At 39.1% G+C, this 15,918-nt stretch overlaps 1 protein-coding gene across 1 annotated transcript in view; it reads left to right on the top strand.

Moving 5' to 3' along the window:
• Positions 1 to 13,048, top strand: part of LOC117294396 (T-complex protein 1 subunit eta-like) — a 29,710-nt gene extending 16,662 nt beyond the window's left edge. The window contains exons 7-11 of the mRNA XM_033776775.1: positions 1,647 to 1,780; positions 5,141 to 5,293; positions 5,537 to 5,688; positions 6,470 to 6,658; positions 9,389 to 13,048. Coding sequence (XP_033632666.1) covers positions 1,647 to 1,780; positions 5,141 to 5,293; positions 5,537 to 5,688; positions 6,470 to 6,658; positions 9,389 to 9,621 — 861 coding nt within the window. The 3' untranslated portion in view covers positions 9,622 to 13,048. The remainder of the gene's footprint in view (positions 1 to 1,646; positions 1,781 to 5,140; positions 5,294 to 5,536; positions 5,689 to 6,469; positions 6,659 to 9,388) is intronic.
• The last annotated feature ends 2,870 nt before the right edge of the window (positions 13,049 to 15,918 follow it).

Below are 15,918 nucleotides of genomic sequence, written 5' to 3' on the forward strand. Positions count from 1 at the left end.
TGTCATGTCAACCTGATCGGCAACTCAATGTATGTTGTCATTTGCTGATAACTGATCAACTCTGCACAGTGCTATGAAGACAGTAATAACCAGCAAATTCGTTTATGCCCAGAAGGCTGGTTTCAAATAGTCGACTAGTGTAGTCCAATTCTATAGGAAGAATTCTTCTTATTTACGTCTGAAAATTCTATTAGTTAGAGCCTACCTCATGTGTAACGGTCAGCCCTTGTACTCATTAAAGTGTTCCTACCCTTTTCAAGGACCAAATATCATGCCTGGAAACTTATAACTGACGTTCGTTTAATTTATCTCGTGGGGTAAGCCTTTTCTTCCCCCCACTTCCCGAGGTTCAAAACAAGTCTTATCATACACCAGAGCACACACTTATACAGCCTTGGCCCTGGGTTAGTCCAACCAACCGCAACAAGCACATTTGTACCCAATCCCGACAATCCTAATTTTAGAAAAACCCCTTTCCCTTCGTAGGAAATGAATCACCGGTGTTGTGGAATAGAGGGCTGGAAATAGCGTAATTGGGTACATCAACTGGAAATCATCCCCCTATGCTGGGGCAGATACTGTCTCTCTTTCCCCAAAAATCATTGAGATTTTTGATGGATTTATGACCCCCCCGACTCCACCCTTACCCCAACCCTCACTTGCACCTGTCTACCATTTGGAGTTACTAATTCACAGACTGGAATAGCGAGTTATATGAAACACATGAGCATACATGTAGCTTGATGGTAAAGGTTTTAAGCCAAGATACCTTTTTGGGGCTAACAATATATGGATTAGTAGGATTTGAAACTTTGCATGGTGGATATATGATACAGAAAGGTTTGCGGTAACACCATGTAATGACTATCTCTAATGAGTTGGGGTGGTTCTGAAAAGAACTGTTGGTTTCAACTCGACGTTTCGATCAGTATGCTCTGATCGTCTTCTGGAGAAAGCTGGACTCTGATGCTGCAAAATATGGATTATTTAACATTTTTATTAACAGACAACATGCATCAACATGTAGGACAACTTATATACAAATGAATGAAGCTCAATTTTTTGGGGGAAAAAAACACATAAAAAACAAGGTAACTTTGTGGAATGAGGAATTTCGTGCAAGAGAAGAACACTGAAATTCTCAGTCGGACTATTAAACTTTTAATTAGTATTTGTTTGTGTGCACATACAACATATTTTCCTAAAACAATTATTTTCCCGACCTGACCTTGTTTTCAGCATTTTACAGGAAACAAAAATCTGTTATTGTGAGTACATGATGGTTTGTGTTGGAAAAAATTTAATTTGAAATCCTTTCGTACCTTTTTTCTAACACTTATGGATTTGAATAAAACAAAATAATTTATTTGTTAACTTGAGAAGTAATTCATTTGCATTGAGAAGTAATTAATTTGCATTTCAAGCGCTGTATTGGAAACCTCAGTAGATGGAGTACTGGCACGTTATTCCATAAAACTAAGGTTTAAATCACGCTCTGGTTACTTTTTCTTTGCTCAACTGAAATTTGTTGCACAGTAATGACATTTTGGGGGGGTTTTGAAGGTTTTTTTAATGATCTTTTACTCACTAGCTGTGTTGTTGTATTGATTGATGCTAATGCATTGATTGATTTATTGTTCCCCTAGGATTATCAAAACATCGTTGATGCTGAGTGGTCCATCCTGTACGACAAACTGGATAAGATTCATCAGAGTGGTGCCAAGGTAGTCCTCTCTAAGCTTCCCATCGGTGATGTAGCTACTCAGTACTTTGCTGATAGGTGAGAGTCATTTCTTGGACCAATCTTGTTTCGAGACGATTTGAAGAAGTTCTTCCATCAAGAATCGTGAACATGGCCCAACTGCCAAATTCTGCGCTTACTATCACCATTCTCCGCTGAATGTGCTAGCGCCGAATTTCTAAGCTAGCTGTGTATGCAAAGAATGCCTAGTAACGTGGTTTACGCACGGGCACAAGCAAATATTCCCTGCTATTCCATGAAACACGTTTATTGTAAGCGCAGAATTCCCTACTAAGTAGAGCTACGAAATTGAGACCAGCTGATTTGAAAAAAAATTGTGAGGATAGGATCTTGAGATGGCTGAAAAGTCTTGGCTGAAAACAAGGACTTCATTCTGAGCTCATCATCAAACTATGATGTATGTCCAAGATTCAAAGAAAGTTACTAAGTTTGTGCCAGTAAAGGCCTGTTTTGTTAAACAGTTATCGGGGCTGTTCAGGAGAGTATTGCGGTTGTTGCCTATTTGGGGCTTGATGTGGGGTAACATTGGGGACGCATACCCCCCTTTCCTGGGGTCTCACAGGGTCTCTGCAAAGTAGTTGGATTCTTTTTACCAATGGGATTTGTTGATCCATGTGTTCCGAAAAGGACTGGAAACCCTCACCCTTGACGCATATGATAGACATGGGATTGACATTGCTGGTTTTAATCACAATCAGACAAAAGTTGTTGACACCACCGTCCCACTTCTTTTCTTTACTGAAGGAGAAATTTGGGGGAGGGTTCCAAGGTTGCCCAATGAAGATGACTAGATAGTACACCAGAACTTAGGCCGTTCCTACACAGGAGCTACTCAGTATGTGTTGTACAGGGGGAAAATACCTGCCATGTTTGGTTAAAAGTCTGATAAATCAATGACAGGCCAAGATCGTGTTTGAAATAAACCATTTCGGCTGATTCATAAAGTGATTGTGCAATGAGGCCAACTTAGATTACTGTCAAAAAAGAGGGGGGAGGGAACAAGTGAGAGGAAGGGGAGATAGAAAATGCAAAGCATTGATTGCTCGATTGCAAATTACAGGTTGTGCGGCCTTTGAAGTTCACCTTAGTGTATGCTCACCGCTTTTTTTTCTGGGCCAAGGTCGTGGCCTTTTATTCTCTCCATGAGATGAATTGTCCAAAACTGTTAGTAAATAACGCTTGATGAGTTAGAAATGTGAATGAATAAGACAGGCACTTGTGCCACATTTGTCATGAGCAGGTGACAGGCTGTCAGTCTGGTCGATGGTATTTTGTTTTTTTATCAGGGTTAAGGGAGGAGGGGTAAAAATCTAGGTCAAGCTTGACAGAAGCCATCCCCCCCGTGTCTCGTCCAGAATTTATGGAGTTGTGAATTTGTTTTTCTTGACTTGAGGGATTGATGTTGCCTCTGCGTTTCGATATGAGGATGTAGTCGACAGTATTATGGCACACTTGATCGATTTCGAGCGACGTTTACAAATTAATGTTGCAATGAGCAGGAACATGGCCTAACAACCTGTAAAAGCTTCTTGTTTTTGAAAGAAGACTAATAAATCACTGTAGAAGATGAAACACGTTTAACCAAGAGACTAAAACCATAAAAGCTCTTTTCATAGAATATTTTATCAGGCATGCAGTTAGTCGGAGACCGTAGCCTCTTTCCAAATGGAAATCACCATTGCAAAATGAAAACGGCCTTGTCCTCTCAAAGATGAAATTCTCAGGACTGTTTTATTTCTTCTTTCACTAGACAGTTTATCCATTCTAAGCACTTTCATAAATTCAATCATTTTTTGTGACATATTCCTGGAGTATTATGTTTATTAAAACCAGGAATTTTGCAGCGTGTGAATGTAGCAGGTAATCACTAAGCCAGACACACTTACGTCTAAAATAATTTCCTGCATTTTTAGCAAGGATACAAATACAGCACTGGATCCTATCTCGAAAGCTAAATAAATGCTGTCTTAGGCTACAAAGACTCTGTGTCCTGCGTTGGAGTTGCACATGTAGCATGAATGACTTGACAACTAAAAAAGAAATGGTGTAATTTCCCAGAGGACATGTCTAAAATCTGAAAGCATTTGTATTTCATTCTTGATACTTTGTTTAATTTTCAATCCAAAATTCTCTGCTGAACTTCGACATTTTCTTGTGTGATTTCTGTGTAATTTCTGTCAGTCGATGCGCTATAGCAATTTCCTCTGTTGTGTTCACCGTCATGAGGGCCACTTTCGGAAGTCTGGCGTATGACTTGATTTAAAGACACTGGACGCTATTGGTAATTGTCAAAGACTAGTCTTCTTACTTGGTGTATCTCAACATGTACATCAAATAACAAACCTGTGAAAATTTGAGCTTAATTGCTCGTCGCAGTTGCAAGATAATAATGAAAGAAAACATCACCCTTGTCACACGAAGTTGTGTGCTTTCAGATGCTTGATTTGGAGACCTCATATTCTAAATCTGAGGTCTCGAAATCAAATTCGTGGAAAATTAATTTCTCGAAAACTACGTTACTTCAGATGGAGCCGTTTCTCACAATGTTTTATACTATCAACAGCTCCCCATTACTCGTTACCAAGTAAGGTTTTATGCTATTAATTATTTTGAGTAATAACCATTAGTGTCCACTGCCTTTAAAAAATCGCTAGTGCTACCTAATTTGGAGATAAAAAATTCTTTGTTATTTGTTCCTCACTCTTATTCCTCAAACAGACCATTAAAATGGGTATCAAAACCAAAACAGGGCCTTTTCTCAGAGCTGCGCTTAGCACAAGAAGTAGCTTAGTACAAGACAGTCATGCTCCTGATAACTTATGGTGCTCTGTAGATCTGCTTATAGCAGGGCTGTGTGTTTAGGTCCAGTGGTCGATTTCACAAAGATAGTCCTAACTTAGTCCTAGGAGTTATTAAAAACAGATGTAAGGCTAGTCCTTAGTTAGGACTAGTCCTAGGAGTTATTAAAAACAGATGTAAGGCTAATCCTTAGTTAGGACTAGTCCTAGGAGTATTAAAAACAGATGTAAGGCTAATCCTTAGTTAGGACTAGTCCTAGGAGTTATTAAAAACAGATGTAAGGCTAATCCTTAGTTAGGACTAGTCCTAGGAGTTATTAAAAACAGATGTAAGGCTAGTCCTAACTTAGGACTAGTCCTAGGAGTTATTAAAAGCAGATGTAAGGCTAGTCCTAACTTAGGACTAGTCCTAGGAGATATTAAAAACAGATGTAAGGCTAGTCCTTAGTTAGGACTAGTTATAAGACTAGTCTTAAATCTTTGTGAAATCCATCCCAGGTCACACAGTGGAAGTTAAAGGGTCTGTACAAGAAAAATGTCACCGTTTCATTTATATATTTATTTATTTCCCCCCATGCAGAGATTTGTTCTGTGCTGGACGCGTTGTAGATGAAGATCTTAAGCGTACCTTACAGGCCTGCGGGGGCGCTATACAGACGTCCGTCCAGAGTCTCACCGAGGATGTGCTAGGCACTTGTGAAGCCTTTAACGAAGAGCAGATAGGCGGAGAGAGGTCAGTAAAGGTCATAGTTCAGTAGGTCGCTGGTGTCAATCAGGAAGTCATGGGTTCTTTTTTTTCTGCATATATTTTTTTGGGGGTTGAACAAAGAAAGGTTTACTAGAGGGAGGCGTAAATACTAAGCTATACTGCTCAATGATGGCGGTATTCCTCTTTTGCCCCTTGTGTTTTATTACTTGACAGATATTAGCTGTGTTGTTTTTTTAACTAAGTTTGTCACTTGTATTTTTGCTGCAGGTATAACTTCTTCACAGGCTGCCCACATGCTAAGACATGCACCCTGATCTTGAGGGGTGGTGCCGAGCAGTTCATTGAAGAGACAGAGAGGTCTCTCCATGACGCTATCATGATTGTTAGACGAGCCATCAAGAATGATGCAGTCGTTGCAGGTATACCTCATGTCTCATAACAAAAATATTTAAAGGCCTTTAATGCGCATATATCCACCCTGCTGGGTGTTCAAGGCGTAGTAATCCAAAAACAAATGAATGGAAACAGACGCAACTAAGTTAGTCCTTGAAAACATGTGCCATAAGATAAGTTTTAATACGAAATTTTGTGGTACAAAAACAAGATCAACCTACCTATCGTCAACAATCCCTTTAGCCTGTGTAGCTGCCAATGCCCAGATGATTTCACTCTGAAATATTTGGTTCATGTAGGCTGTGATAACTGTACAAGACTGTATCCATCAGATTCAAACCCTACCGTGGGATGATCAAAAGTTTAGTGTTTTTCTTGATTTCTCAGGATTTTTCCTGATCACTGGATTTCACTCAAAATCTACTTGAGCCTTAATTTACTCAGATCATTATCTTAGATCATTATCTCAGGACCGTGTTTGATTCAGTATTTATGGTGGTTTGCCTGTGACAATCTAAACCGTCATCAGTTAACCAGGGCAGTCCCTAAGTTCATTCAATAGAATCAAACAAAAACATTCTTTTGGATTTTGATGCTTTGACGATGGTTCAGGAAGTACATTTAGCAAAATTAAGACATAATGCAAGAAAATTTCTTTTAGATTATTGGCAGGTTTTCTTCAAGAAGATTGAAGTGATTTCTTAAAGCTGATTTTGCAAAATTATATTTTGTTGCTTTTATTCACCAGTTGTTTATTGAGTCGAACTGACTCAGGAATATAACTAAAATCCATTTTGCGTTAAACAGGTGGGGGCGCTATTGAGATGGAATTGAGCAAGTACCTTCGGGATTACTCTCGTACCATTGCCGGCAAACAGCAGATTCTGATTGGTGCGTTTGCCAAGGCCTTGGAGGTCATCCCTAGGCAGTTATGCGACAATGCTGGGTTCGATGCCACCAATATACTCAACAAGCTCAGGCAGAAACATGCACAAGGTAAGATAAGTTTGTCTCGTTATGAGGCCGATTTCATAGAGTTGCTTAAGAAGAAAATGTTGTTTAACAATTGTCTGCTAAGCAGAAATGAGCAGGATAGCAGTCACAAATTATACATAATGACATGGCAGTTTGGCTGGTTACCTTAATCTGGTAAGTATTATGTTGTAATTCTTAGCTACTTTGTATGCTTAAGCAGCTCTATGAAACTTAAAAAAATTACCTTTTCTTTTGTTGGCTGTGTTTTATCAAGGAACATTTCTGTTTACACTTTGGTGTATGTTGAATTAAAATTGTAGATCTATGTACCTTTCCTGACTATTTGAAAGCTTGTCTTGAAAACAGATCAGTTGCCATTATCTAGCTATCACTTCATTGGGTGGGCAGCCCTAAAAAGTTAACAATACAAAGTTGTTTTTAGTTTGTTGAATACAAAGTCTTGAGAAAGTTATTTAGTTGTTTTGTTGGTCCTACGGGTGCCCTTAGACCCATATACAGGGTAACTGAAAAGTAGTTCTGTACAAGAAAGTTTTTGTATGACCACTGCCTTAATCCATGCTTCTGAAAGAAAACCGAAAGTTGTAGCAGAGTTTTACGACGAGATCAGACAGTGACTATAAGATTCACCTCATGTGGCCTTCTCATTCCGTTCTACCAGTACCAGCTGCCCTTCCCCCCTTCCCCCCTTCCCCCCTTCCCCCCTTCCCCCCTTCCTAAATACATCGTTATTAAGCTAGTGCCAACAGCTGTATCCTGTGTAGCTTAAACCCCCTGTAGCTACAAAAGCTGCTACCCAATCTTGACACAGAGCTCTCATCACTACACTAAGGCATTAAAGCCCTAAATCATTGATAGCCTACTTGACTCGACTCCGAAGACTCGTCTATCTACATACATCGCGCCTTGCATGGCTGCACGTACCCTGGAAATTGAGGCATTTCCGGCCAATTGGATGTTTTTGGTAGCCGGGTCAAGTCCACCTTTGCAAATCAAATTTCCTGTCTGACACATTCGATGAGTTGCTAGTGTATGTACATAATTCACCCGTCTCTCCCTACCACCCCCCCCCCCCTCCTCCCTGTAGTACATGTAGACGTTACCAGTCCTGTGTCACCTGATAACCTTTGGGTGGCGGACACTAATAGAAGGGGGGTAACAAAGTTGATCCTCTTAACTCCCCCCTCCCCCTAGCTATGTATGAAGGACGTTGTGAAATAGCCCAGGTTAAGTTGCCACATTTCTGTGACATGTTCCGGCAATACTCGGAGCGGATGGCTGTGTTTGGAGTGTAATCAGTAGATTTAGGAACTTCCATACAGTATGATTATGTTTGTTGTGTGGTGGAAGTATGCGGTTTGCATATCCGTGCCCATGTCTACTACAAATTACAGAATTCTCTTGACTAAGGCCTTGGTGTTTCAAAACACCCCACTCCTTCCTTTCTGGGAAGTAGATGAAGAATTTGAAATCCAATGTACTTTGTACGTTTATACAGAATGTCTACTGCAAATTACAGAGTGCTCATGACTCTTGTTTTTTTACAAAATACCTCCCTCCTTTTGTGGAAAGAAGCCGAGGAATTTGAACTCTGATGTACATAATTACATAAAAGCTTAGGGACTACGAGGATGTAAAATGTGTGTTGGCTGCTGCATATATACGTATGTTGTGTTAACTTCCCAAATAGAAGGTTGCTTTTTATTTCCAATGCTCTTGGTAAAACATGAGCTCTGCAAAGTACTGCATTGTGTTGAGCCACTTTAAAGGTATTGGTTAGGATGAAAAACATTGGTTAATTTTGTGTGTGAAACATTTCCCTCTAAAATGAAGTCATATTCGCAAAAACTAGGTCTAAAAATTGGAACATTGAACAAAACTAGCTGGTCTGCAACCCATATCCTTTGGACTTGCTGACTATGGAACACCTTGTAGCACTATAATAGTCTGTATTCCGCTTGCGCTTCTGTGATAACTTAAATACTGTTCAGAAGGCAAAACCTATGTCCATCCTTTTGACATCTCTGAGATTTGTAGGGTATGAATAACCATTGGCAGCGACTTTACAAGCTTTCTCTTCAATTACAAAATGCAAAACAGGATGAATTTTGTTTCCATACAAAATACGAGAAAATAATGTGTAGGTGTAAGCGACGCGCAGTTGACAGTCACAGTAAAAAAAAGGTTGTATTTTGTCTTTGATTGTGAGACAAACACAGTTGTTTAACTCCATGTTACAATAAGCAAACGGTATGTTCTAAGTCATCTGGAGAACACAGTCAGCATATTCAGTTTAAAGAAATATGAGAGAGAGAAAACGGTATGTTTTTTACATAAATGTGTTTTGATTTTGTGTTCAGCGCTTTGAGGCCTAGCATAAGGTGCTACATACAGCTGTAAATACCTTTTTACTATTATTATTATTATTATTATTATTATTATTATTATTATTATTATTATTATTATTATTATTATTATTATTATTATTATTATTATTATTATTATTATTATTATTATTATTATTATTATTATTATTATTATTATTATTATTATTATTATTATTATTATTATTATTATTATTATTATTATTATTATTATTATTATTATGTCGTTTTGTTTTTGTTGTTTTTGCTATGTATTATGTTCTTTTTACAGATGTTAATTTCTGTCAGTGATATGTAGTAATAATGTTTTTACTTTAAATTCTACTTCCTTGTCTTTCTCTTCCCTCAGGAGAGATGTGGTATGGAGTAGATATACTTAATGAGGATGTAGCCGACAACTTTGTCGCTTGTGTCTGGGAGCCCGCAATCGTCAAAATCAACGCAATCACGGCAGCGTCAGAGGCAGCCTGTCTGATCCTGTCTGTTGATGAGACAGTCAAGAACCCCAAATCAACCAACGCTGATGATCGGCCGGTAAAACCACCCATGGGTAGAGGCAGGGGAAGAGGTAGACCACGCTGAGTACAACCAAAGATTTAGAATTGTGCTCGTCGGTTTAATGTTGATGTTAAATTCATGTGTTTTAGGCAATTCAAGGATTTCGTACACAAGGCCAGTTTTAATAGGATTTGCTTTCAAACCTTAAACTGAGTTTTACCGGTTCTGACTTATGTTCCATATTCCTAATAGCACATGAATCTTGTCCCTAGGACCTTTGCAGGACATAAGAACTTGTTATTACTGTTGAAACCCTACATTATATGACTCACTGTTTCCTTTTCATTCGGTGGTTATACTGAAATTTCTCTGGCTTGTCTAATACCGCTAGTCAAAGCCATTAAATACCAGTGCTTAATTCTCGGAGTGCTGAACTATTGCGTCTGCTTAGCAAAAGTGAGCAGAATACCAGTCACAAATGGTACGGGGGACATGTTTAATTAACCGGTAACCTTATTCTGGTAAGCATAACTTTGTTGTGCTTAGCTACTTTTTTTGTGCTTAGGCAGCTCTGTGAATTTGTGCCCATGTACATGTATATGGGCTAGTTAATGATGACAATAGTGTGTACCAATGTGTGGGTTTATTTTGTTCAAGAGTGGTTTAGAAATGATTGAATTGCCTAAAAGATTGAATATTCTGACTGTCTATAAAGCTTGCAAGTCACTTGTAGTTCTCATTGTTGAGCAAGAAATTTCCCTTTAAATATTTCAAACTTGATGCAATGTTTACTGTGTATGTGTCTCTCGATTTCCGTAGATTGTCATTCACATATGTAAACAGTATTGCTTTGCAACTTTGCTGTAACAAATATTACTCTGTCTTATGATCCTTTTGGTAATTTACCAGATATTACCGCTGTTTATCTTTTCAATGTTTCAGCAATGGTTCGTGAGCTTAGAGCCATTGCAAAACAAAGGGAACCATGTAGACCCCCGTAGAGTTCAGTACTTGTGTAACTCCCATCTCATGCAACTGAACATGAATGTAGTCTATATTGGGTTTTGTCTTGTACAATCATGTGATGATACAGCAAGAAAACATTGCAACCCGATCAGCAAACTTAGTCTGGATGTTGTAAAATGATCATCAGGTACTGTCTACACAATGGAACATGATAAGATCCTGTCTGAACATTGTAACCTGATCGCCCCACTCCCCCCTTAACCCATATAAAGGGGGAAGTTCCTCCTTGTCACTACACTCACCCTAGACCTCCTTGTAGGTAAGAACCTCTGGCTCTATCTACAAAGCTCTTTAAGACTATTGTCAACACATGACATTTGAGTCCGTAGCGAGAGAGAAATTTACGAGGGGGTCGGGGGAGGGTTGGTTAAAAAAGATTCTCAGTAGACTTCAATTATTCAGATGGTGTCTAAAAGAATACGCCAAAAGTTATTGTGTGTGGTGAGATAAACGCTTTGACGTGACGGTACATTGAACATGAGGTTCCTGTTCTGAATTCGTCACTGGTGGTTGACAGCACCTAAGGTGTGTACATGGCGACCGATGCATGGTTTAGATTACTAGCTATCAATCAGACAGTAGGCATGACCTATATAATCACGTCAAGGTGTGTCGGGCTTTGTGTAAATGGGGGCTGCCCTGTGTATCATCTTAGTGTAAAGTGGTTCTCTTACTGTAACAGGTGACGAGGGCCCCCCCCCCCCCCAGGATACACAAGCCTCTCTTAGTTCAGGGAAAAGTAACCAATGATAACGCCAGTAGTGCTTGTCATGTAATGATATTAGGCCAAACGCCATTGTATTACACTGACCACTGAGATGCGCCTTCTGTTGCTCTGTTTCACCAATGTGGGAGTCGCCCCAGTACAACCGCAGTGTCTTAAAAGCGCACTTCATTGTATAACACACGGCGGTGTTGACCTTGATTGACACTATATCATGATGATGACATCGGGTGACTTGAGTCACTAGCATCGATCAATCTGTCACCTTGACTTTTCACTCAATCAAAACACCTTTGTTGTTTAAATCTAGTGGAAATCTAGAACAATAAATTGCAATGCAGTTTGTCAACGTGGTCGTGGGGAAAAATGTGTTGCTGATTGTCTGTACTTTATTTGCATCTAAGTCCGTTGGCATTTTGGATTGTAACATTTTGTTTATGACTATGCTATCAAGTGAAAGCTGATTTTGCTTCGCAAAATGTGCAAAATTGTATGCTCATAAGTTACGTCTGAATGTTCTATGACTGACACCCTTGTACTTGAATCCTGTCCCCCATCCCATCTCCCCCCCCCCCCCCCAACCGCAAGTGTTCAGATTTTGTAGTGTTGTGTAGAATATTGTTTTGTAGAACTATAAAGCCCTGTTGCTATTGTTTTCATAAACCAATTGAGAATTGCATTTATACCCTGATTGATGCCCAGGAATAAGTCTCTTTGGTCGTCAGCCCCAAGGCTCTTAGGCCGTCAGCCGAGCATAGAGAAAGGTCACAGCAGATGGTCATATGTAATAAAATGGTGCATTTGTAAGGTGGATGTTATTTGCGAGATGTTTGTGGCTAGAATTACTCCGAAGACATGTTTTTCCATTCCCATTTTGGATTGAACTTGTTCACAATGACCAATGAATGGCTGAAAAGCAATCCAACTTTTACACTCGGGTTTTTTTCTCGAAACACAATTTGTACATGAATTGCTTTTGCTGGGGTGCACTTTCATTACGTCCTGCTACGGGGCACAAGACAACCTCATTTCGTACTGGGCCACCAGTCTATCATATGAGTTTGCCATATTATGGTTCTCGGGTGACTGTTTTTCAAGAAGTACCAGTGTAGTCGTTGTATAATGACGAAGTGCAGACTTGTGATTTGTCATGAGTTCTCCTGATTTCAGGATTTCAAAATAAACCTCCCTTAGCTTTCAGAGTTTCTTGAAAGAGTCTAACTCACCACCACAGAGACAAAATACTCTGCCCTTGGTTGGTATGATCTAAAATGTAGATTTCTATTCAAGGTGATGTAAAGAGCCTACATGTATGTGTTATCAAATTTTCAGATTTGTTTTTTCTTTTTTGTACAATCTCACTCTAGTAGGTGTTTTTATATTGTCCTTATTGAAAGGGTTGAACAGTGCTGTTTTTCAAGCTCATTGTTATAATTTGTTTGTTACCCCTATACACTGCTGTTTATTAATCATCGTATACTCCATGCTTTTCCCAGTTTTGTGAGAAAAAAAAATTGCATGATTGCCTTCATATTTATTTTACAGAACTCTGGAAAGTACTGAGTAAACGATGATCGAAGTAAGGGTTGAAAAACGAATTATTTTCTAGATCCCAGATGCAAAAGGTCTACACTCTTTGCTCTTACAAAACTTAACCCAAATCTTACACCTTGTATAGTTGTGTGACTAAATGTGCATCGTCAATTTTGCTGTGTGGCCAAAAAATAAATATTCACCATAAAAAATGGTTTGTAACCTGGTTGTAATGTTATTAGTCTAGATTTGATTTTAGGAAAAGCCCTGAAGATTTCCCTTAGCCAGCCGAGAGGACCTGTTTTTCATTTTCCCTCTTGTTTATAAATTGTGATATGGCTGTAATTAGCGTACCATTACAGTCCAAAGAAGAATGCAGTCCCAATGTTGCTCTTGGGTTTTTGTGTTATTTGAAACCAAGGTACACAAAGTGAAAGGTTTCTTTCCTGCCCAACGTTATTGATGCATTAGGGTATTGTCCCTCCTCGTTGAATTCTCTCTACACACAAGATTAACAAGTACCAACTAATTTACCTAGCTATAATCCCCACCCTCTTCCCATTCACTACAAATTTAACCCCGTAACCCTCCCTGAAATTAGCCCATTTTAACCCCCAAGCTGCGACTTTCCATCTATCAATCTCAGCTTTCAAGAATTGAAGAGAGAAAAATCTAGCATCTGGTTGGGATTCTAATTGGATTTAAGTGACCAGATGAAAAAGAGCAAGACTCTTTGACACATTTCTTGGGGAGGAATCCTCGTGACATCCTACTAGGACCTGCTGTCATAGAGGGAGTGCTTATAGTGCCTTTACTGCTCCTAGCAATCCTCCTAATGATTGCGTCACCCGTGGCCATTTACTTTAAGTCCGGACCCAAGCTACATCAGAACGTCAGTGTACCGTCTCAAGGGGCTTGGTCTTGGATGAATTTTGTTACAGCCACAGGTTGCGAGGTGAAGATCGTTGGTCTTGAGGGGTTAAAGGCTTGTGAGCCAAACTAAGGTAGACACACCTTTGGGAATGACACTGGCCTATTTTTAAGGTGGACGAGATATTTGTTTGGGGGGGGGGGCAGGTTCCTCATATTGATATTGTGGTTTGTTTTTAAATCCGTGCGCACATGGGAGTGTTAACCTCTGCTCTTCCAAAATTTGAGTGTCGATTTAAAGTGCTCCCCAATCCCTTTGATAATTGCAAATCCTGTAGCAATTTACCTCTAAATTAGTAATATTTCATCTCCTGTGCAAGAAGGTATCAAATAGCATCTTAAAAAAAGGAGAAGTGAAACTTGTTTTAAGGGCCACAAGCAGTATTTGTTCCGTCATCAGGGGGACCACAGGTGCAGTTTCCCTGCGAGACAATGTTACTTACAAATCGAATAAATGTTCCTCGAAAGGTGACAGTATGTCCTGTACTTTCTTGTTTTGTTTTAACAGCTCCATGTTAAAGAAACTTTGAAGTACATTGGAAGGTTGATGTTCGTATCATGACACAAGTTTCTTTCATAGTTAACTTCAAAAATGTAACAAACAATTTTGTACTTGGGGTGAACAAAGACAAACTTTAGAGCAAACTGTAGGTTTTCTGTGCTCTGGCATCTGAGACTTCTAGCCATTATATTGGCGGTCTTTCTAGATAATCGATTATTAGATTTTGTTTCTTTATTATGTCTGCATTGAAAATACAGATACTTGTATTCCTTTGGCAACTGGAAGGACAAACCACAAATTACTCTGGTGAGATTTGAACTCACAACCTTTGCATTGCTAGAGCAGATGTCTTTCTACTAGACCAGTGGCTAGTGGTTAGACAGCTGCTCTAGCTATGCAAGGTCCAGGTTCAAATCCCACCCAAGTGATTTGCCTGTTGTGTGGAATGTTTTTCTTCACAGAATTCAAGTAAAGTGCTGAATATACAGTGCTTAATAAAAACAAGTTGTGTTTTGTTAAATTGACTAATAAGAAGAGTTATACCCCTTTATTAAAGTGATCTCTTTACTGCTACTTTGGTATAAACCATCAAGATTGATGAAGGCATCGTTGCATTGAGGGTTTTTTAAAACTAGAATCTAAAAAATAATAGGAACAAATTACGTACTTTCACAGTACACCTAACCTTTTGAATACATTACAACATGTTGTTGCAATAGGTTTTAACACTTTTATTTTTAGAATCATTCCTTTGAATAGATGTGTTTTTTCTCTCCCTTCAACAAATCTAGGTCATCCTGAGGTATTATAGGAGAGATTAATGGTGGTTTTCACTCAAATTGTTCATTCGGCCCCCAGCAAACTGTATAGAAAAACCGAGAGCTTTTGCTACTCAAAGTAGTTTTTTGTTCATGACAACGAGTTGGATGATTGTGCTTTGGGCGTCTCGGATGGTGTTTTCAGGGATAAACCCTACAAGTGACTTAAGACGCTGTTGCTGACGGGAGATGGTATATTAAAACCCAATGCATGGTTTCTGAATCAATCTGTCCAACGGGACAGTTGGAAGTGGCCAGACCGTTATTAGGAATCTCTTTGCCGTTCATAAATCTTTACTGTCCAAACCCCAGGTTGACGTTGCTAGACTTTGAAAGCCTAGCTCCTGGGAGTAGATTCCACGCTAGTGCAGGCCTAGACTGAACTGCCACAAGAATTAGGATATCTCTAATTGGGTGGCCACAGGAGATTCTGTACAACAAACTTGGTGCTTTGTGTTATAAGAAGATTTCCATCTAGTGGCCAAAGGAATCATCTCCCAATATAAACATCTTGTCAATATAAACATCTTGTCAACAGGTTTTGGGGTGTTTTTTGAGTCAACATATATTGTACGGGGATTCCCATGTTTCCCATTTTGTTCCCACATTGCCTCATGCTGTCAATTATCAATGGCAAACCTTTTGAACAGTTGGAAATATTTTAACAATTAAACTGGTAATTGATTTTTGTATTGGGGTGTTTTTTCTTCTTCAAGCAATTAGTTACCAATTTGAAATCTCGCTTGAAGTGAAGTCAGGTCTGCTTCAATTGTCCTGGCTGTCACTGAGAAATTGCATTTTAATCAGCAAAAGGCTTATCAGTGATTTTTCTTGGAAAATGTGTACCA

This window comes from Asterias rubens, chromosome 9 (genome assembly GCF_902459465.1).
Source record: "Asterias rubens chromosome 9, eAstRub1.3, whole genome shotgun sequence".
Taxonomy (NCBI): domain Eukaryota; kingdom Metazoa; phylum Echinodermata; class Asteroidea; order Forcipulatida; family Asteriidae; genus Asterias; species Asterias rubens.